This window comes from Schistocerca piceifrons, chromosome 4, assembly GCF_021461385.2.
Source record: "Schistocerca piceifrons isolate TAMUIC-IGC-003096 chromosome 4, iqSchPice1.1, whole genome shotgun sequence".
In the NCBI taxonomy this organism is placed as follows: domain Eukaryota; kingdom Metazoa; phylum Arthropoda; class Insecta; order Orthoptera; family Acrididae; genus Schistocerca; species Schistocerca piceifrons.
The window spans coordinates 293,155,638-293,177,827 of NC_060141.1; the positions used below are offsets into that span (position 1 = coordinate 293,155,638).

Below are 22,190 nucleotides of genomic sequence, written 5' to 3' on the forward strand. Positions count from 1 at the left end.
AACCAAATACAGGTGAACTATATGTACTTGCACAGACAATGCCAACACCACAAGCAGGCATTTGCTTAAAAAATGCAGCTCCTAAGGAGATTACAAAATTTGTAAGATCATTATGACTGTGTTTCTGGTATAATATTAAATATTTTGTGCTGACCTGATAGGACTACACATAAGTTATTTTTTGTAATCGATCAATGACTGAGGACATATTTCCTGACAGACCTAAATATGCTGCAGTAACACACATCTACAAAGCTGGGGATAAGCTAACCATTTCTAACTGTGGATCTATTTCACTCCTTACTTTATATCCAAATCTGTCTGAGAATCTGTCTGTATGATAAAATACTGGCATGTCTGACTAAGCAGAACTTGTTAAGTGCTTCTTAGTTTCATTTTATCAAAAAAATCTCACGTGGCACAGCTCCACAATACATCTCGAGTAAAGTCCTGGCATAATTAAGGAAAATTATCCTGCCAGTATACTTTGCAAGCTTATCAGAGTCTTTCATTGTGCAGGTCACACTGTTCTGCTTGATAAATTAAATTATAGCATTACTGGTGAAGCATGTAAGGAATCTTACCTTCATCACAGAAATCAGACAGTTGTATTGAGATGCTGTGTCACAGGCATGGAACTAACTGCAGACTGTATGAATAGAAAATGTAGAAAACAACATGTATTGGTACTGGGCCCCCTCCTGTTCATAACATACATACAGGGATTGTCCAGATAGTAAAGTGTCACCTATTTTATTTCAATTTTTTAAAAATTTATTGTTCAGAAAGGTTCAACAACTCAAAATACTTTGAAGTATGATCCTTCTGCATCAGTATATTTTTACCAGCAATATTTTCAAGCATCATAATTTTCTCGAGCTTCTCAATCAAGACATTCTTCGGTGAAGCCATCAAAGTAGTTTCCACATTATCCACTGACTCGGTGCATTCCTCTGGGATCCCTTTTTAGCCAAGGGAACCACAAATATTCCACCGGAGCCAGATGGCTATGGTACTGTTGTCACACTGATAAAGGTCAGGTAGCCCGTGACAACAAAGGTTGTGTGAGCTGGCACGTTTTTGTGGTGCTGTTTCCACAAATCGCAGATCTCCTGTCAGACATAGGCTACTATGTAATTCAGTCTCTGGAGCACTGCCTCGTAAAATTGAGCATGTTGAATATTTCCAACATCAAGCAAACACTCATTTAAGTGTCTGAATTCAATAACTGGTGCACACAAGTCACATAGCCATCCATTGACAATGTTGATGGGTGTCCTGCGCAGGCCTTGCTGGTGATCTCCTCCTAAACTTCTTTACAAACATCTTGTGCCACCTGTTTGACTGTGGTCTGGAAAGGCTTCTTCAAGCATTCCAAATGTTTCTAGTGGTGTCTTGTTGAGCTGCATGCAAAACTTATCGCAAAGGTCTGCTGTAAAGATTTCTCCATCATAAATTCAATGTAGAGATTCATGGAAGAATTTGTCCTAACCCTCCAAGAGCGTGGAGGCAATTAAGCATCCTACCACTGGATAGGTCCTACCCTACCCAATCAGTCCAGCCACTCTGTGAAGTATAGTCTTGTCACAAAAAATTATGATGCATTCCTTTCTGGACATACCCTGTATATGACTTTAAAAATTCTTGCAAAAACCATGATGTTTGCTGACAAAACATGAACACCATTCAAGGGCTCACAATTAACTTATGTGATGATACCTGAACACATCAGCAAGTGGTTTACATATGAGAGTTTAAGCCTTAATCTCACAAAGACTCACATCAAATTATTTCACGCAAATTATAATGACCTGTTAGCACCAGAAGTAGGCACCAACAGACATCCACTAGATGAAACACACTGTATAAAATTCCTTTTGGTCCAATCAGACAAGTTGGAACAATGATGGCAACATACTGATAAACTAATGAAGAAACTTATTTCAGTGTGTGCATCTCTCACTGTACTGATCTACGTGCTGGATTATTTTGAATATTTTGCCTCTTTTTCGTCTTTTGAAACTATCTGGAGTACTACACTTGTGGCAAATAAAGTATTTATTCAACACAAGCAAACAATAAGAATACTGATCCATTACAACTAAGGCTTCAAGCTTCATAAATTCTATTCCTTCTTGTAATGTTTTTGCCTTATACCTTTTGTCAGCTCCATAGTAAGCAGAAAGACAGCTGGTATGGCTTTTGCTCCAACCTGAATGGTGTCGTCACCCCTTCCATAACAAAAAATTACTCCCACATGGCCCTGCTACCTATAGAAAGGATATCTGTGGTGATGAGAATTCCCTTGCCCATTATGCTGACGGTCTCATTAACGCCTTCACAAACAGGCACTAACATTCTCTGCAGCGATGAGAATTCTCTTACCCACTATGCTGAAGGTCTCTCTAAGGTCTTTGCAGACAGGCACTAACCTCCAGACCTATTCCACAAACAGATTTCCCATACCATATTCTCACTCACCACTAATCCTTCTCCATCCAAAATAACTAGCTGCAAAGGTGCATCATCCATGTTACCCTAGATTGGAGCAACTGAATCATATCTCTCACCCTTCACCAGGGAGTTGATTCTCTAGCGTCATGTCCAGAAATGTAGTAGTAGTTGTAGTAGTAGTAGTAGTAATAGTAGTAGTAGCTTTATTGATCTGTGAATCTCTTTTTACAAGGATATAGGACATGTCAAAGAATTTACAAGTATAGACCAATTTAAAATAAACTAATTTGTGTACACATTTATTTACAGGCTTCTAGTTAGACATAATCATTAGATTTACTCCTGGCATACAATACTTTTTTTTACAAATAACTTATTAAATAAAGTAATGCCACACCGTTCACTCATATCTCACTATCAGTCACTGCACACACTATACACACATTGTTTCATAACACTTCACTCATTACACACACACACACACACACACACACACACACACACACACACACTGATGATCTCTGTGCCACTTTCTGTACTGCAACTTCCCATTTGCTATCCTGAAAAACTGAGTTAGCAGCGCTCCATAATGAGTGAGATGTTGAGCTCAGAAAGAGGAAGAGGGTCATCCCTTCCTAGTATCCTTCCAACCCTCCCCAAAGCAGTATTCTGTCACCTAGTAAACCTACACAACATCCTAGTCAATCACTGTCCCACTCCCACTCCCAACCCCTTGCCATAAGGGTGCTATCACTATAGAAGACCCAGGAACAAGACTTGTCCAATCCACCCATTCAGCACATCCTACTCCAATCATGTCACAGTCTTATCCTATCCCATGAGAGGAAGGGCCACCTGTGAAAGCAGCCGTGTCATAAATCATCTATGTTGCAATGACTGCACAGCATTTCATGACCACCAGCTTGGTGTCCACCAGAATGAATATCCACAACTAAACTGTGGTCAAGAAGAAAGTCGATCATCCAGTGGTGTAACTCACATTGAACACAATGTGCTAGAGCTCAAGGACTGCTTTTCAACCCATGCCATGTGTATTCTTCCCTCCAACATCAGCTTTTCTGAGCTGTGTGTGTGTGTGTGTGTGTGTGTGTGTGTGTGTGTGTGTGTGTGTGTGTGTGTGTGCGTGTGTTGTGTGTGAGAGTGTATTTACACTCTAGCTTGTCAAAGAATTTGTTCCAAAAGCTAGTAAATTTTTATTCTCTTTTGTATGTGCCTCTTGATGACATAACACTTCTGCTATTCAGTAAGTGGCCTCCTTTACTTCAAAATATTTACATTTAAAGAACTTTTTACGTATGAATATTATAATTCCAGATTTTCAATACTGTGGTCAGGGTGTATATGCAGACAAGGAAAAAAAATTCCCGGATTTTTCCCAGATTTCCTGGTTAAAAATACACTTTCCCCCAGGTGAAAGTACACTCTTTCGGTGTTAAGTGACAGTATACTTTTCCTAGGAACTGTAAAGCTTATCAATCCTTTGATTAGTTGTGGTTTTACACACAGGTGTAGAATTTCCTGGCACTTTAGAAAACAAAATGCAGGGGGAAAAAAGACACTTTTTGGAATGGTCTTTGATGTGCAGCAACATGTATGCTGTATGTTTTTGTATTACAAAAGTATAAATTTGAATTCCACCAAACACTACAGGTTGCTTTTTGAAGCATTGTAATTGAGATTGTGATGTGCTTTTGGAAGCCTGTCATAGTTCATGTCACATCATCTCGCCAGCCAATGACGGTGGATATTCACGGCATAGGACATGTGGTGTAGTCACCCAATTGCAATATCACTGTTAAGTAGTGCAAACACACAAATAGGAAAAGTTAATTGTTTAAATTAATTTACGTAGTGTTGCTACAAATAATAATAATAATAATAATATGGTCTCAAAGTCCCAAAGATTAATAAGCTAGAAGAGAAGCTAAGCTGTTACATATAATGTTGATCTTTTTTGTACAAGTTACATTTTAAGATATATGTGGGTCTCGCAGGAAGCGTGCAAGGGATAAGTCACTGCAGTCATGCTATCCTCTGTGCCCTTGGTGGCTCAGATGGATAGAGCATCTGCCATGTAAGCAGGAGATCTCGAGTTCCAGTCCTGGTTGGGGCACACATTTTCAGTTGTCCCCATTGAGATATATAAACACCTGTTGGCAGCTGAGGGTTTCGATAAACTATCATTTCTTTCTAGAGAAGTTGCATGGTCATCACTGGTATCTGTTCTTTCAGAACAGTTACTGTCTTCATATAAGATACATTACACACATGTGCCAGTAAAATTATTAATAATGACACAAATGTCTGATTTTCTGGGCTTGAAATTCGTCTGAATCATCATCCTCAAAGAGTTGATTATTAAATGAGAGTCAAATGTTCTGTGATTTAAGAAATTCATTGTACATTCTCGTACATAGTTCATCTTGCATAAAAGGAAATTTACTTTCAAAGTAACACTTTTCAAACAACCATTTGCAATATTTTCCCATGACCTGCTACAAATAGATCTGTTTCAGCAGTTGCCATAGAGCACCAAGTAACAGGAGTCACCACACTTGGGCAGCTATGATGATGCAGGAAGCCCATATGTTCGTACCTGTAAAAGATCTAACATTATGTCACAAAAGAAACATGACATCAGATGTTACTCCAAGAGCATCAGAATTTTGTGAACCATACTAAAATGCATAATTTGGCTTAAAGTGCACTTTTGTATGTCCATATTTGGATGTAAATATTCTTGGAGTACCAGTACTGTATTATCTCATGTTTGGCTCTTTGTTATGGCATAATATCATACATGTTAGAAGTTGAAAACATGCACTCGAAAAGCAGCAAACAGTTGACACTAGCAAATAGTGGGGAATTAAATTCATTCGTTTCAAATAAATAGACTGCCACAGGGGAACAGATTAATAAAAGCCAAATTTCTTTAGCAAACCAACAAAACTAACTTTCTGAAACTAATAACATATTTCAGCCTTCTGTAATTATGTGAATATGTTTTAATTCACCTGATATCTCCCTTCCACAGTAATCCATTTTGTATTCATTTGACGTGAGAGCAATAAACGCAGAGGAAACAGAAAAATCACTATACGTAAACACGGGGCACATGCAGACTACCCACCTTCCCACTACAACTCAGACTGCTCTGCAACATCAGACCCAGACCAATGATATTTTCGAACCAGTGCAATATTAGATCTAGATAGTGCCCCCACCCCCACCCCCAAACCCTCCTACAAACATTTGAGGTAGAAAGCCAAATTTTTTTTTAAAAAAATCGCCTTTTCAAAAATATGTTCATTTTGTAGTTCATATCTTTCTGAACAGTCTGGTACATAAAACATATGTGTTCAAGGAAATGTAAGACATGTTACTTGGTCTTAAGTGTGCCAAAGTGCTGTGCCATGCCCCTTCACACAGCATTCTTCTATCGCACATCACTTTATTTCACTCTGTGGAATTCAAACATGTAATATTTTGTAATGGATGCCATCAAACTATCTTCAGGACAGTGGAAATTAAAACATCCTGTGGTGTTCTCCTGCTCCCAGTCAGTCAGTTTGACATCCTGCCCCTCTTTAAAAAAACTCGCAATGAGATTATTTGTAACTGGGAGAACAAGTATTCTTCAGAAAATTTGCACTCTTTATTGCCTATTAACCAATAACTTCTGTTTTCTGTGTCATAAAATTTAATGTAGAATACATAAAACCAAGTAAATCAAACAATCAAAAATCCAGGCTGGAATGTAACAATAACAGAGAAGGAAAGTGGCTACTCACCATATAGTGGAGATGCTGAGTCGCGATATGCACAATAAAAGATTCACACACTCATAGCTTTCAGCCATTAAGCTTTTGTCAGCAGCAGACACACACACACACACACACACACACACACACACACACACACACACACACACACACACACACAAACACAACTTGGACACACATCTGCAGTCTCAGAGAGCTGAAACTACACTGTGAGCAGCAGCACCAGTGCATGATGGCAGTAAGGAGGAGGCTGGGGTGGGGAGGGGGAGGGATCGTATGGTGGGAGTGGTGGACAGTGAAGTGTTGCAGTTTAGATGGGGGGGTAGGAGAGAAGGTGCGGAGCGGGGTGGGGGCAAGTAGCAGAAAGGAGAAAAATAATAATAAAAAGAATTTTAAGGAATGAGTGTGGCAGTGAAATGACGGCTGTGTAGTGCTGGAATGGGAACAGGGAGGGGTCTGGATGGGCGAGGACAGTGACTAATGAAGGTTGAGGCCAGGAGGGTTTCGGGAACATAGGCAACAGGGTGGTCCACTTGTTTTTTGGCCACAGTTTGTCCGTGGCCATTCATGTGGACAGACAGCTTGTTAGTTGTCATGCCTACATAGAATACAGCACAGTGGTTGCAGCTTAGCTTGTAAATCACATTACTGGTAGCCCTGCCTTTGATGGGATAGGTGATGTTAGTGACTGGACTGGAGTAAGTGGTGGTAGGAGGGTGTGTGGGACAGGTCTAGCATCTAGGTCTATTACAGGGTTACAGGGATATGAGCCAAGTGGTAAGGGATTGGGAGCAGGGGTTGTGTAAGGATGGATGAGTATATTGTGTAGGTTCGGTGGACGGCGGAATACCACAGTAGGAGGAGTGGGAAATTCCCGGGTATTTCCCAGATCTCCTGGTTGTCCCAGGTTGTATACACCCGGGTGGTAATATTTCAAGTGGTGTATCTTAAAAGTATAGTACTGTTTGGTAAAATTTAGTTTAAATAAATTACAAGTACCTGTTTATCGGTGATTCGAGCTAAGTGGACTGATGAACCAGCCTGACCCATACCAAATTGATATTGCTTCACACCTTGTTTTTCAACCAAATAAGGACCTGGAGTAGAAACAAAGAACTGAATGAGAAAAGATTTTGAATTTTGTACAAAACTACTTACCATACAGACACAAGTTTAGGCTCTTTTTATCGAAAATTCTGGTCTCTTGATAAGGGGGGGGGGGGGGGGGGCCTGCATTAATGGTTTTATTACATTTGTACAATCCTGTCATACCTCTGTCTTGGAAATTATGACACTGTGTTATATTGTTGTACTGTCTCATACTCATGTAGGTAAACTTCAACATTGAATGGAAGAACATAATACAGCAACTTCGGGATTTTGAATGAAAATCAGTTATAATGAGACAAACATAATTTTTAATTGACACTTGTCATAGAGCCATATATTGTTTATAGCTACGGCAATGAACACCAATAAACAAACATAAGAGAGAAAATAAACGTAGATGCATTTTATAAAATAAATAAGTTTTCAAAACCAAGCATAGCAAATCATTGTCAGGTGCATGACAGAGAATACTTTCCACTGTAACACTAGGACTTCTTTCTATTCAGTTCCAGTATGGAGCATGGCAAGCCTGTTGCTTAAATGTTGTTGGATATGCCATGCTTAGTCTAATGTTGTCTTTGCATTTCCTGTGGGAGCAAAACATAGGGGATTGTAGTATATTTCTAAATTCCTCATTTAATGCTGGGTCTTCAAACTCTGGGTAGGCTTTGGTGGAATAGTCAACATCTGTGTTCAAGCATCTGCCAGTTCATGTTTTTCAGCACTTCTGTGATACTCTCCCAGGAATCAAACAAACATCACCCATGCTGACTTCTATTTACTGAAGTAAAGACAGCTGATAGCGTTACATATTTGTTTGGTAGAAAGTAGGAAGTACTACATAAAAATAGCATCTGACCATTCATGCTGTTTGCATTTTTGCTAATATAAGTATTAACATTGTGAGTAGATTGCATTAGTTGTAACTGGTTGTTAGTGTAATTTGTAGAAGTAAACTGAAACTGCTGGTTTTGCTAGTTAATGATAGATAAGAAAATTATGATCACTTTGGATGTGGTCCCCTTCTTTAGAAAAAACAATACCACACACCCACCACTACCACCACACTATGGTGTTTCTATGGGTAGTCTATAAGTGACTTTCATGGCAAGCGTATATGGTTACTACTTTGATGCAAACACATTAGAGTCTGCCAAGTTTAAAGCAGCATATTCCTACTGATACATGGACTATATATTTGTGGTGTGGTAACATGGAATGAAAAAAACTGAAGAGTTCCTGGAGTTTTTGAATTCAATCCACCCTAATAAAATTCAGGAAGAAATTTAAAAAAGAGGGTCAGGTAATTTTCCTCAATGTATTAATTTTCCTCAATATATTAGTTAAGAGAAGAACAAGCAGATCCTTGGGTCATCCCTACATCAATCCATCACAATATGGTACAAAGATATTTTGTATAAAAGGCTGTTCCATAGAGTTTGAACTTGGTCAGACAAGGAGAGACTCACTGAAGTGTTACAACATTTAGAAATAGTGTTCCGAAGGAGTGAGTACTCAGATTAACAAACTGAGCAGGTACTGTAGTCAATTCCAAAACCTGAGGAAGACACTGAGAATGAGAGAAAAAGAGAAGCCAAAAATTTCTTTGTCTGCCTTACACTATCTATGTTATATCAGCAAACTTCAACGGAATCATGCCAACTAGAATGTTTCTCACTGCCAACAAAGATAACAGGTTCCCTTTGTAGTACAAAGGCAATCTAGATCTGCAAAATCAGTGTGTGTATTGCATTCCATGCAAATGTGAGATGTCATGCCTAGTGCAAATTACTGGAATAGTTGAGGAGCAGTGCAACAAACATCAGTGACTGACCCTACTACATTAACCAAACAAATCATGTGTCACCAAGCACAACCTCAAATACAATCATGAAAAGAAACACAAGGAGACCAACATAGTGGTTCAAATGTTTAGTTTCTGTGGCAGCAAAATCAAAGAGTCTGTTGAAATGATGATGTTACAAAACCTAACAAAGGTGACACATCTTTGAATTTCAATAAGGCTTGGGTCTGGCACTCAATTTCTTAAGATCTCACTGGCCAATCATCCACCAGAACTAGAAAATGCTGAGAAAATGAGTGTTTTCTGGAATAATGACGAGTACTCTGCAAAACAATCAGTAGCATATTATGTGGCAGGCTCTAGGGGGTTGATTCTGGCTACAAATAGTGGTGCAGCACCAACTACACTTCACAGTGTGGTTGGAGTCCAATCAAAGAGTACGCATAACAACATAGCTCACGACACCTGAGTAAGTCAGTGAAATATTGTACACAAAACTTAATCAATAAATCAGCTGTACACCTGAAAGCCCACCACTAATAGGTGGTATTTAACATACAAAAGGGCATTATGAATGATAACAAATTTGTCTTAAACATGGAAGAGCATCACAGAAATGCTGATAACCTTGAGTTGACAGACACATGAAAATAGACACTGGCAATCCTGTGAAAGCCCACATTCAAAGTGTCAAGGGCCAGTATTACATGAGCCCAAGAATATACTACAAGATCCTACATATTGTCACATCGTAACCACACACAAGTCAAATCTGAGGGCAGGTATGTCAATGAAATACAACACTTAGCATGGAAAGCACATTTACTATGAACACCAACATACAACCAGAACAGAACTGAACTCCTGGGTGGAGAGTGCTGTTATTTACAAAAACATGAAATATTTCAGGATAAACAAAAATTACAAACATGTGATATTTCAAAATCTTTCCGGAAATGATATATACTAAATATGAAATAAGAGAAGTGAACTGGTTACCAGCACCACACCAGCCAGTAATGCTAACCACTATGCCCACTGCATGCATTACATCTTGTAGCATTGCCCCCTCTCAGAGAGAAACAGCAAGCTACAGTTTCAGAAGTTCTCACTAAATCTTATCAATAGTTCTCTATATAGCAGTTCAGGCAGATCCTCAAGTTCTGGTTGAGCTGTCACATCTTCTATGCTATGGCGGGCATCAAAGGTAGCCCTTCACATTGAAGCTTTGTGATTATTAACTGGATCTTCTTCAGTTTTCTTTATCTCCCATCATTGATCTATGCCTCAGGACTGTAGTAGGACTTCATATGGAGGACATGGATGATGTCATCACACTTTTCCCTTCTTGGTGAATGGCTTTAATCATTAGCTACTTAGTGACATCCAACAAGTGATATAGGATATGATATGATCAAAAGTAGTTCTTTAGTAATTTTTCAACAGTCCCACTTTCTTCACAGGCAAAAAAATCCACACCCTGTCTCCCACACTGTATCTCACTGGCTGGAGATTGGCATTATAATACTCTTGGTCTTTCTAATGGGCATATGGGGTCCATGTATCCATTTTTGTTTTGGTCTTACAATCTGGGAGCAGAAGGAATAGCATGAAGCCTGTAGCATCTTGCTTCGCTGTGTTACATATGAATGTCACAATGACAGTATTGTATCCCAATCTCTCTGTTTGACATTAAAGTATATTGACAGTACATGTACGGTGTCTGTGAGGTCATTTGTCTGTGGGCAATAGGCAGTTGTCAGCCTGGGGGTTACACAATGTGGAATTTCTTCTGAAACTAGTCTTTACTAGGAAGTTCCCATAATCATATATCATCACATGGGGTGCTCCATGCTTCAAAATTATGTATTCCACAAGGAACCTTACAATTCTCAGAGATTCAGCAGTAGTCACAGCTTTGGTGACAGCATTGTGGGTGAGTAGTCAATGCAAACTTTTATACATCAACACATATTTGTTGATTTCAGAAATCTCTCCAAGAGGTCACTTCCAGTTCTGTGGAATGGCACTGCTTCAGATGGGATTGGTACCAGAGGCAGTGTCAATAATTGTGCGACCTGCTTTCCTCATTGGCAGTCCTTACAGTGGCTCACATAAGTGTCTAATGTATCAGAACCGACCTGGTCAGTAATACTTGTATGTGAATCTGTCTAGACTCTTCACAAATCCCAGTGACCAGATGTTGGAGCATTGTGAAAATACTGCTGTATGACTGGCCATAGCTGAGCTGGGATAAAGAGCAACAATTTCTGTCCCAATGGACCATTGTTCTTCTTATAAAATATTCTGTTCCTTAACTCTTTGATTGGTTCCTTCTTCTTTAAGACTTCTCTGGTTTTTATCATTGCTGGTTCTTCCCTCTGCTCAGCAGCAATGTAGCAATGGACAATATTTCATCTATGATGCCATGTTCCATCAAAGGAGTCACTGAAGGTCTGGTGACATCCTTGTGTTTGTGTCCACTTTCCTATATCACTGTGAAGTCATACTCCTGAAGCTTTAGAGCACATCATGCCAGTCAACAAGATGGCTCATTTGGGCTAATCTGCTAGCATAGAGAATGGTGATCTGTCACAGTGCTGAATGGTTTGTCAAATAAATAGTCGTAACTTGTTAGGGCCTGTACAAATGCAAGACATGCTTTCTCAATTGTCGAATAACTGAACTCACACTTGTAGAGAACTCTTGAAGAATAAGCTATCACCTTTCCAGCACCTTGCTGAATTTTTAATATAACTGCACCCATTCGACTACCACTAGTGCCAGTGTGAAGTTCTGTCCCGGCATTCTCGACACAGATACTGTTGAAGATGTTAGCACCTCTTTAAGGAAAAGAATAAATGTTTGTGTATATTATTCCAGGAAAATATGGAGTCTTCCTGCTATTGTTCTTAAAAGGGAACTGCCTTGATGAAGAAGTTCTTCATGAATCATGGGTAGTATGTCCACATTCCTAGAAAACTTCTCACATCACGAATGTGCTGAGGAGTTGGAAAATCCTGAAGATCATGTTTTCCTTTTAAGGTGTTCAAGTAGGTTGTTTGTCATAGGTTTGAAGGTGGCTAGAACATTACACAGTTCAACAGCACAACTTTAAACTCATAAAGTGGCAATCAGTAATTATGACAGCAGTCTTTCCTCCTGTCAGCCTCTTCATCCTCACTTTGCCAATAACCTCCCTGCACATTTACAGTCATGAAAAACCTTGCTCCTTTCAAGCAGTCATGGGTTTCATTCATGTTCAGCAGAGAATAAATATCTTTCTTTGTAATTATGCCCCGTCATCAGTAGCTAATGCAGAAATGCCATGTGAAAGTGTTCTTCTTCATAAGGACTGCCACAGAGGACCAAGGACTCTCTCAAGGTTCAAAGTCATCTTCCAACATATTCTCCACTTCCTCCTGGATTAACCATTGTTCAGCTGCAATACTCCATATTTCGGGTAGATGATCCCCAGTGTTGATAAGGTGTTTTAGCATGGGCCACTTGTTCTGCCTACTCTCCATTATGGATTTGAAAGAATACAAAAGTTGATGCAGAATGGCTATCACTCCATGCCATTGTTCCTCTGTCAGACTCCTTCACCAATAACACTAACCTGTCCTTCCTGGACTTGTTTGGCTTCCCCACCAAACATACCTTCAGGGATGAGTTGGGGCTCCTCATGACAATTAGTGATCAAAACTACTCCGTGTCTACCTATTACGCTTCTGATTTTCACTTGTTTGCAAATTTCTTTTGTGAACCTGAATAGTTATCTGCAATCCACAATAGCTTTACTGGTTAACTGAGCATCTTGATTGAGGACTGGAACTTGTTTAACTGATGATAGCCAGGCAACAACATCTTTAACAACAAACAATCGTGCAGAGTAATCTTTGGCATGTTGTAGTGCTTTGAGAATTTCCGCATAAATTCTACAACCACTTGGCCTTCCTCCATCTAGAACCCACTATATTTTAAATAGAAGTGTGAGAGAGACGAATCCAGCCTACTGCACATTACATGTTTTTGTGTGCAAGTCTAAAAACTGTCTCGAGCAAAATGTGGATGTGGCAGCTGAACGGCAGCTGATAAGTACCTGCTGCATGATCCATAGAGTTTCAGTGTATGTGTAGAGAAGAGCCTGTGCTATTCTTTGCTGGTTTAGTGACTGTGATGATTGTTAAGGACAAATGAAGAAATGACATCAGACTTTTAAGTAATTCAGGTGTTCGACTTGCTAGAAGCAAGATATGTTCATAAATTTCGAGTGTTTCTTAAACCAACTTGCTTATGAATGTTAATTTAATGCATTTCTGAACCTAGAAATATGAGAGAAATACACGAAGATGGAGATATTTACATGAGAAATGTGAGAATGTTATTCTGCATAATCCAATACACCATTAATTGATGAAAAAATAAAGTTTGTATATTTACTCCACATGTTCTATCGTCAAAAAACATTAGAGTGTGGTGACCAGTGAAAAGGACTCGAAAAAATGGGAATTTTGAGAAGAAATCGAAGAAGAAGATATAATGTGTTACCATAGCAACCAGATATAACAAGACAAGAGAACTGTTTTGTGTAATTGGATTAAGTCCAAAAATCAAATGGAAAAAATTGTGGATGCAACAAAAGGGAAGATGTAAGGAAGTAATAACTTTAAAAGAACAGGAAGAAGACCTCAATGTATTAGCCTAAGAAGAGACATGATGAGAATAATTCAATTAAGAAGATCCAGTGGGGAGGGTATACAGCTCTCACACACATCGCGGTGTCGCCGACGCAGAAACAACATCCAAAGCCTCCGGTACCAGTTGCAGTTCACCAGTGTTGAACCGCTTCCACAGTTGCCTGCTGATGCCAATGTCAACACCAATGTCTGATGCCGCTGGCTTGCTGTTCACCAGTGCTGACTCGCCATCACTTCCGCTTACCTACGTTGCGAGAATTCTACACCGAGTGAGTGCAAAATAGAACATTAGTACGTTAGGAAAAAGTGATACAAACAGTAGAGTGACTTTTATTGGTGCAGCTATTATATTTAAAATTTTTTTGAAATGATTACTGGGTCTAAAGCTATTAAGAATATGGATAACTTAAGACAAATGGAAGAAACTCAAGAACCAGTTATGGCTATAAGAGTCAGTAGAGAAATGCCAGACTGGACTGAGTTAGCAAATTTAATTAAACCACAAAGTGCAGGTTCAGATACTGAAATTGCAACTTTAAGTGAAAAACTAGATGCCCAGAGTGCAGCTTCAACTGCTCAAAATGCTACTTTAAGAAAGGAACTAAATGAAACCTTAAGTAAAGAACAAGGCTCAGTAAATTCTCAATTAAATTTGTTAAATACCGAAGTAGAATCGCAAAGCAAAGAATTTGGTAGTCTACGCAAAGGCATGGGGGGCTTTAAAGACTGAATTTGACAATTTAAATAATAAAGTAGAGGATTTGAAATTAGGATTAAAGAATGAAGCAACTAACTCTTTAAACCTCCATGTAAATCAACTGTTCACTGACTTTAGTCAGAAACAGAACGATCATATCCAGGATTTGATAAAAAGGTAAAATTTGATATTGAAGATAAATGTAATAATTTGAAAACATGTGTAATGTTAAGTTTGATGCTGTAAAACAGAGACTGCATACTTTAAAAGGGAGCATTGATAAGAATAGCAAATTAATACCAATAATCCAATCACAAATTACAGGTGTTAATACATGAATAGAAAAATGTAGAAAGAAGTTTGATTCAAAAATGGCTCTGAGCACTATGGGACTTAACTGCTAAGGTCATCAGTCCCCTAGAATTTAGAACTACTTAAACCTAACTAACCTAAGGACATCACACACATCCATGCCCGAGGCAGGATTCGCGGTCACGCGGTTCCAGACTGTAGCACCTAGAACTGCTCGGCCACCCCGGCCGGCGTATAAAGAAGTTTCCGAGAGAGAATAGCTAACTCTGATATAGTAAAAATAAGTAGTTTGGAGGAACAATTTGAAGGGATTATAGATAAAAAAAGTCACTGAAAGAATGACATCTGGGAACATTTCGATGATTGCTTCTTCCAAACTTAATGAGCCAGCAAGGTTATAGACAATATGTTGAAAGAAGTCAAACATGTCTAGGACAGAGTAGAATGTAGAATAACTTCACCTAATGTGGTATTGACTACTGAAGGGGTGACTGTTTTGCAGTGGGGCAACTTTCAAACAAAATTTAACGGGAAGTACTGACCTGCACTTGCTCAAGTGAAGTTAATGTCACATCCATGGTATCAAGGTGGAGTCATCTAATCCCCCAAGGATGTTAACTCTCTGTGTTAATGGGCAGAGTGGTGACTGTTGGTCCCTGAGTTGTTTTTGGTGTTCCTTCTGTAATAAAATTTTCCTGCACCCGGTTCCATTCAAATCTTAAACTGTTCCGTAATCTGTTCCTAAAATTAAACTATCCTATAATGTTAGTACTTAGAAAACTAGATAAGACTACAAGATAAAGACTGGCTTAAGAGAATCACAGACAAACAGTGAGCTCTAGATGAAATAAACAGAATACAAATATTATGTCTGTGTAAAATATAATATAATGTGACAAACTGAACAACTGTTATACTGTAGTGTATAATTTTCTATTTTGTGTAGAATGTTTTATACCTTTCACAAGATGTGATGTAGACAGGAGGGTTTGTATCAATTTTGAAAGGGGTGGGTAGTGTAGATAAAAGCATGATTTACACCAACAGATAATCATGACTAATACAAAACACACAACACACCTTACAAATGACCCTCACAAACAAATGTGCCTGATTCTTCACCATTTGCCATTTTCATAGGGTTGCTAAGATTTTCTTTGGGGACCTCAAGGGTGAAGATGGGATTGTCCATTCTGTACCAGTGAGGTAGGGATCCTGGGGAACGGGGGGTGGGAAGGGTTTCCTGTCTTTGGGGCCGTCTTCTTTCTCTTCTTTGATCTTAGCAATCATTTCTATTATTTTTTTTCCTTTCTTACTTCTCTATTCAGGACCTAACTATTTTTTCCCTCTTTCCATATTCATAAACTTCTATTGTAGAAGTCCTTCCCAGTCTCTGTGGTTTCCAATAATGTACAACTTATTTTCACATAAGAAGGCTGAAGAATCAGAACACACAAACACACTTACACACACACACACACACACACACACACACACACACACACACACAAAAATACAAATACACAAACAATGAAGTCACAGATTAGAATGATGTAAGAACCACCATGGGTTGTAGGGGAGAAGATACATGTACATCTAAAAAGATGCACACATTGTTTTTTATTATGATGGTTCTACATCGTCTATTTACATGAAAAGCCATCTCATTATATATATATATATATATATATATATATATATATATATATATATATATACCCAAACTCTTTGCCTCTGTATATGTCTGCTTGTGTCTGTATATGTGGGGATGGATATGTGTGTGTGTGTGTGCGAGTGTATACCCGTCCTTTTTTCCCCCTAAGGTAAGTTTTTCCGCTCCCGGGATTGGAATGACTCCTTACCCTCTCCCTTAAAACCCAAATCCTTTCGTCTTTCCCTCTCCTTCCCTCTTTCCTGACAAGGCAACCGTTGGTTGCGAAAGCTAGAATTTTGTGTGTATGTTTGTGTTTGTTTGTGTGTCTATCGACGTGCCAGTGTTTTGTTTGGTAAGTCACATCATCTTTGTTTTATATATATATATATATATATATATATATATATATATATATATATATATATATATATATAAACACAAAGATGAGGTGACTTACTGAACGAAAGCGCTGGCAGGTCGATAGACACACAAACAAACACAAACATACACACAAAATTCAAGCTTTCGCAACAAACTGTTGCTCATCTCCCTTAAAACCCACTTCCTTTCGTCTTCCCCTCTCCTTCCCTCTTTCCTGATGAGGCAACAGTTTGTTGCGAAAGCTTGAATTTTGTGTGTATGTTTGTGTTTGTTTGTGTGTCTATCGACCTGCAAGCGCTTTCGTTCGGTAAGTCACCTCATCTTTGTTTTTATATATAATTTTTCCCACGTGGAATGTTTCCCTCTATTATATATATATATATATATATATATATATATATATATATATATATATATATATATATATTTCTTTTTTTTCCCCTCATTACCTTAGCCAGCTTCATCCTGACCCACAACTTCTTCACTTTTGGAGGCCAGACATACCAACAATTAAAGGGAACAGCCATGGGTGCCAGGATGGCCCCTTCGTACGCCAACCTATTCATGGGTCGCTTAGAGGAAGCCTTCTTGGTTACCCAGGCCTGCCAACCCAAAGTTTGGTACAGATTTATTGATGACATCTTCATGATCTGGACTCACAGTGAAGAAGAACTCCAGAATTTCCTCTCCAACCTCAACTCCTTTGGTTCCATGAGATTCACCTGCTCCTACTCCAAATCCCATGCCACTTTCCTTGATGTTGACCTCCACCTGTCCAATGGCCAGCTTCACACGTCTGTCCACATCAAACCCACCAACAAGCAACAGTACCTCCATTACGACAGCTGCCACCCATTCCACATCAAACGGTCCCTTCCCTACAGCCTAGGTCTTCGTGGCAAATGAATCTGCTCCATTCCGGAATCCCTGAAGCATTACACCAACAACCTGACAACAGCTTTCGCATCCCGCAACTACCCTCCCGACCTGGTACAGAAGCAAATAACCAGAGCCGCTTCCTCATCCTCTCAAACCCAGAACCTCCCACAGAAGAACCACAAAAGTGCCCCACTTGTGACAGGATACTTTCCGGGACTGGATCAGATTCTGAATGTGGCTCTCCAGCAGGGATACGACTTCCTCAAATCTTGCCCTGAAATGAGATCCATCCTTCATGAAATCCTCCCACTCCACCAAGAGTGTCTTTCCGCCGTCCACCTAACCTTCATAACCTCTTAGTTCATCCCTATGAAATCCCCAAACCACCTTCCCTACCCTCTGGCTCCTACCCTTGTAACCGCCCCCAGTGTAAAACCTGTCCCATGCACCCTCCCACCACCACCTACTCCAGTCCTGTAACCCGGAAGGTGTACACGATCAAAGGCAGAGCCACATGTGAAAGCACCCACGTGATCTACCAACTGACCTGCCTACACTGTGACGCATTCTATGTGGGAATGACCAGCAACAAACTGTCCATTCACATGAATGGACACAGGCAGACAGTGTTTGTTGGTAATGAGGATCACCCTGTGGCTAAACATGCCTTGGTGCACGGCCAGCACATCTTGGCACAGTGTTACACCGTCCGGGTTATCTGGATACTTCCCACTAACACCAACCTATCCGAACTCCAGAGATGGGAACTTGCTCTTCAATATATCCTCTCTTCCTGTTATCCACCAGGCCTCAATCTCCGCTAATTTAAAGTTGCCACCACTCATACCTCACCTGTCATTCAACAACATCTTTGCCTCTGCACTTCTGCCTCGACTGACATCTCTGCCCAAACTCTTTGTCTTTAAATATGTCTGCTTGTGTCTGTATATGTGTGGATGGATATGTGTGTGTGTGTGTGTGTGTGTGTGTGTGTGTGTGTGTGTGTGTGCGAGTGTATACCCCTCCTTCTTTCCCCCTAAGGTAAGTCTTTCCGCTCCCGGGATTGAGATGACTCCTTACCCTCTCCCTTAAAACCCACATCCTTTCGTCTTCCCCTCTCCTTCCCTCTTTCCTGATGAGGCAACAGTTTGTTGCGAAAGCTTGAATTTCGTGTGTATGTTTGTGTTTGTTTGTGTGTCTGTCGACCTGCCAGCACTTTCATTTGGTAAGTCACATCATCTTTGTTTTTAGATATATTTTTCTTACGTGGAATGTTTCCCTCTATTATAACTATATATATATATATATATATATATATATATATATATATATATATATATATATATATATATATATATATATATATATCACCTTAGCCAGCTTCATCCTGACCCACAACTTCTTCACTTTTGAAGGCCAGACATACCAACAATTAAAGGGAACAGCCATGGGTACCAGGATGGCCCCCTCGTACGCCAACCTATTCATGGGTCGCTTAGAGGAAGCCTTCTTGGTTACCCAAGTCTGCCAACCCAAAGTTTGGTACAGATTTATTGATGACATCTTCATGGTCTGGACTCACAGTGAAGAAGAACTCCAGAATTTCCTCTCCAACCTCAACTCCTTTGGTTCCATCAGTTTCACCTGGTCCTACTCCAAATCCCATGCCACTTTCCTTGACGTTGACCTCCACCTGTCCAATGGCCAACTTCACACGTCTGTCCACATCAAACCCACCAACAAGCAACAGTACCTCCATTATGACAGCTGCCACCCATTCCACATCAAACGGTCCCTTCCCTACAGCCTAGGTCTTCGTGGCAAATGAATCTGCTCCAGTCCGGAATCCCCGCACCCCTACCTTCTACCTTCTTCCTAAAATCCACAAACCCAATCATCCCGGCCGCCCCATTGTAGCTGGTTACCAAGCCCCCACAGAACGTATCTCTGCCTACGTAGATCAACACCTTCAACCCATTACATGCAGTCTCCCATCCTTCATCAAGGACACCAACCACTTCCTTGAACGCCTGGAATCCTTACCCAATCTGTTACCCCCGGAAACCATCCTTGTAACCATTGATGCCACGTCCTTATACACAAATATTCCGCACGTCCAGGGCCTCGCTGCGATGGAGCATTTCCTTTCACGCCGATCACCTGCCACCCTACCTAAAACCTCTTTCCTCATCACCTTAGCCAGCTTCATCCTGACCCACAACTTCTTCACTTTTGAAGGCCAGACATACCAACAATTAAAGGGAACAGCCATGGGTACCAGGATGGCCCCCTCGTATGCCAACCTATTCATGGGTCGCTTAGAGGAAGCCTTCTTGGTTACCCAAGTCTGCCAACCCAAAGTTTGGTACAGATTTATTGATGACATCTTCATGATCTGGACTCACAGTGAAGAAGAACTCCAGAATTTCCTCTCCAACCTCAACTCCTTTGGTTCCATCAGTTTCACCTGGTCCTACTCCAAATCCCATGCCACTTTCCTTGACGTTGACCTCCACCTGTCCAATGGCCAACTTCACACGTCTGTCCACATCAAACCCACCAACAAGCAACAGTACCTCCATTATGACAGCTGCCACCCATTCCACATCAAACGGTCCCTTCCCTACAGCCTAGGTCTTCGTGGCAAACGAATCTGCTCCAGTCCGGAATTCTCCTGGTTTCCCACCTCCGGAAAGGCAACTCACTCACCCTTCACAACCTTTCCAGCAAACCTCAACCTCCTCTCATTGCACACAAACCCAGTCTCTCCCATCTACTCAATCTCCCACTTCCAGCTCCACTCCCTCCAAAACCTCAAAATTCCGATCAACACAATCTGGAACCACAACACCCTAATTCAGTAGTTAACCTTTCCTCCAAACCTCTCTCCCAATCCGAAAGCTCTGTCCTATCCAAAGGCCTCACCTTCAGCCCCACTCCCAGATTCAACCAAACAGCCCTCGTCAAAGATTTACTGTCCTACACTCGTACTCTCTGCTGGAAGTATCACTTTGCCACGAAGAAAAATGATCCTAATCCTACTCCTAATGATCCGACTCCTCAAGACACCATCCAAATTGAACCCTGCCTGGAACAGTTCCGTCCTCCGTCACAGCGGGACCCACCTCCTCTTCCTCAAAATCACCCTCTCCAAACCTTCCAGGAATATCTGACTTCCAGCCTTGCATCTCAATCCTTCTTAAAAAACCTTAATCCTACACCCAACATCACCACTGCTGAAGCCCAGGCTATCCGTGATCTGAAGGCTGACCGATCCATCATCATTCTTCCGGCAGACAAGGGTTCCACGACCGTGGTACTTGATCGTCGGGAGTATGTGGCTGAGGGACTGCGTCAGCTTTCAGACAACACCACATACAAAGTTTTCCAAGGTAACCCCATTCCCGATGTCCAGGCGGAGCTTCAAGGAATCCTCAGAACCTTAGGCCCCCTGCAAAACCTTTCACCTGACTCCATCAACCTCCTGACCCCACCGACACCCCGCACCCCTACCTTCTACCTTCTTCCTAAAATCCACAAACCCAATCATCCCGGCCGCCCCATTGTAGCTGGTTACCAAGCCCCCACAGAACGTATCTCTGCCTACGTAGATCAACACCTTCAACCCATTACATGCAGTCTCCCATCCTTCATCAAGGACACCAACCACTTCCTTGAACGCCTGGAATCCTTACCCAATCTGTTACCCCCGGAAACCATCCTTGTAACCATTGATGCCACGTCCTTATACACAAATATTCCGCACGTCCAGGGCCTCGCTGCGATGGAGCATTTCCTTTCATGCCGATCACCTGCCACCCTACCTAAAACCTCTTTCCTCATCACCTTAGCCAGCTTCATCCTGACCCACAACTTCTTCACTTTTGAAGGCCAGACATACCAACAATTAAAGGGAACAGCCATGGGTACCAGGATGGCCCCCTCGTACGCCAACCTATTCATGGGTCGCTTAGAGGAAGCCTTCTTGGTTACCCAAGTCTGCCAACCCAAAGTTTGGTACAGATTTATTGATGACATCTTCATGATCTGGACTCACAGTGAAGAAGAACTCCAGAATTTCCTCTCCAACCTCAACTCCTTTGGTTCCATCAGTTTCACCTGGTCCTACTCCAAATCCCATGCCACTTTCCTTGACGTTGACCTCCACCTGTCCAATGGCCAACTTCACACGTCTGTCCACATCAAACCCACCAACAAGCAACAGTACCTCCATTATGACAGCTGCCACCCATTCCACATCAAACGGTCCCTTCCCTACAGCCTAGGTCTTCGTGGCAAACGAATCTGCTCCAGTCCGGAATCCCTGAATCATTACACCAACAACCTGAAAACAGCTTTCGCATCCCGCAACTACCCTCCCGACCTGGTACAGAAG

General features: G+C 40.8%; 1 protein-coding gene across 1 annotated transcript in view; it reads right to left on the reverse strand.

Moving 5' to 3' along the window:
• Nucleotides 1–22,190, reverse strand: part of LOC124796280 (integrin alpha-PS5-like) — a 566,708-nt gene that overhangs the window by 388,342 nt on the left and 156,176 nt on the right. The window contains exon 5 of the mRNA XM_047260397.1: nucleotides 7,257–7,354. Coding sequence (XP_047116353.1) covers nucleotides 7,257–7,354 — 98 coding nt within the window. The remainder of the gene's footprint in view (nucleotides 1–7,256; nucleotides 7,355–22,190) is intronic.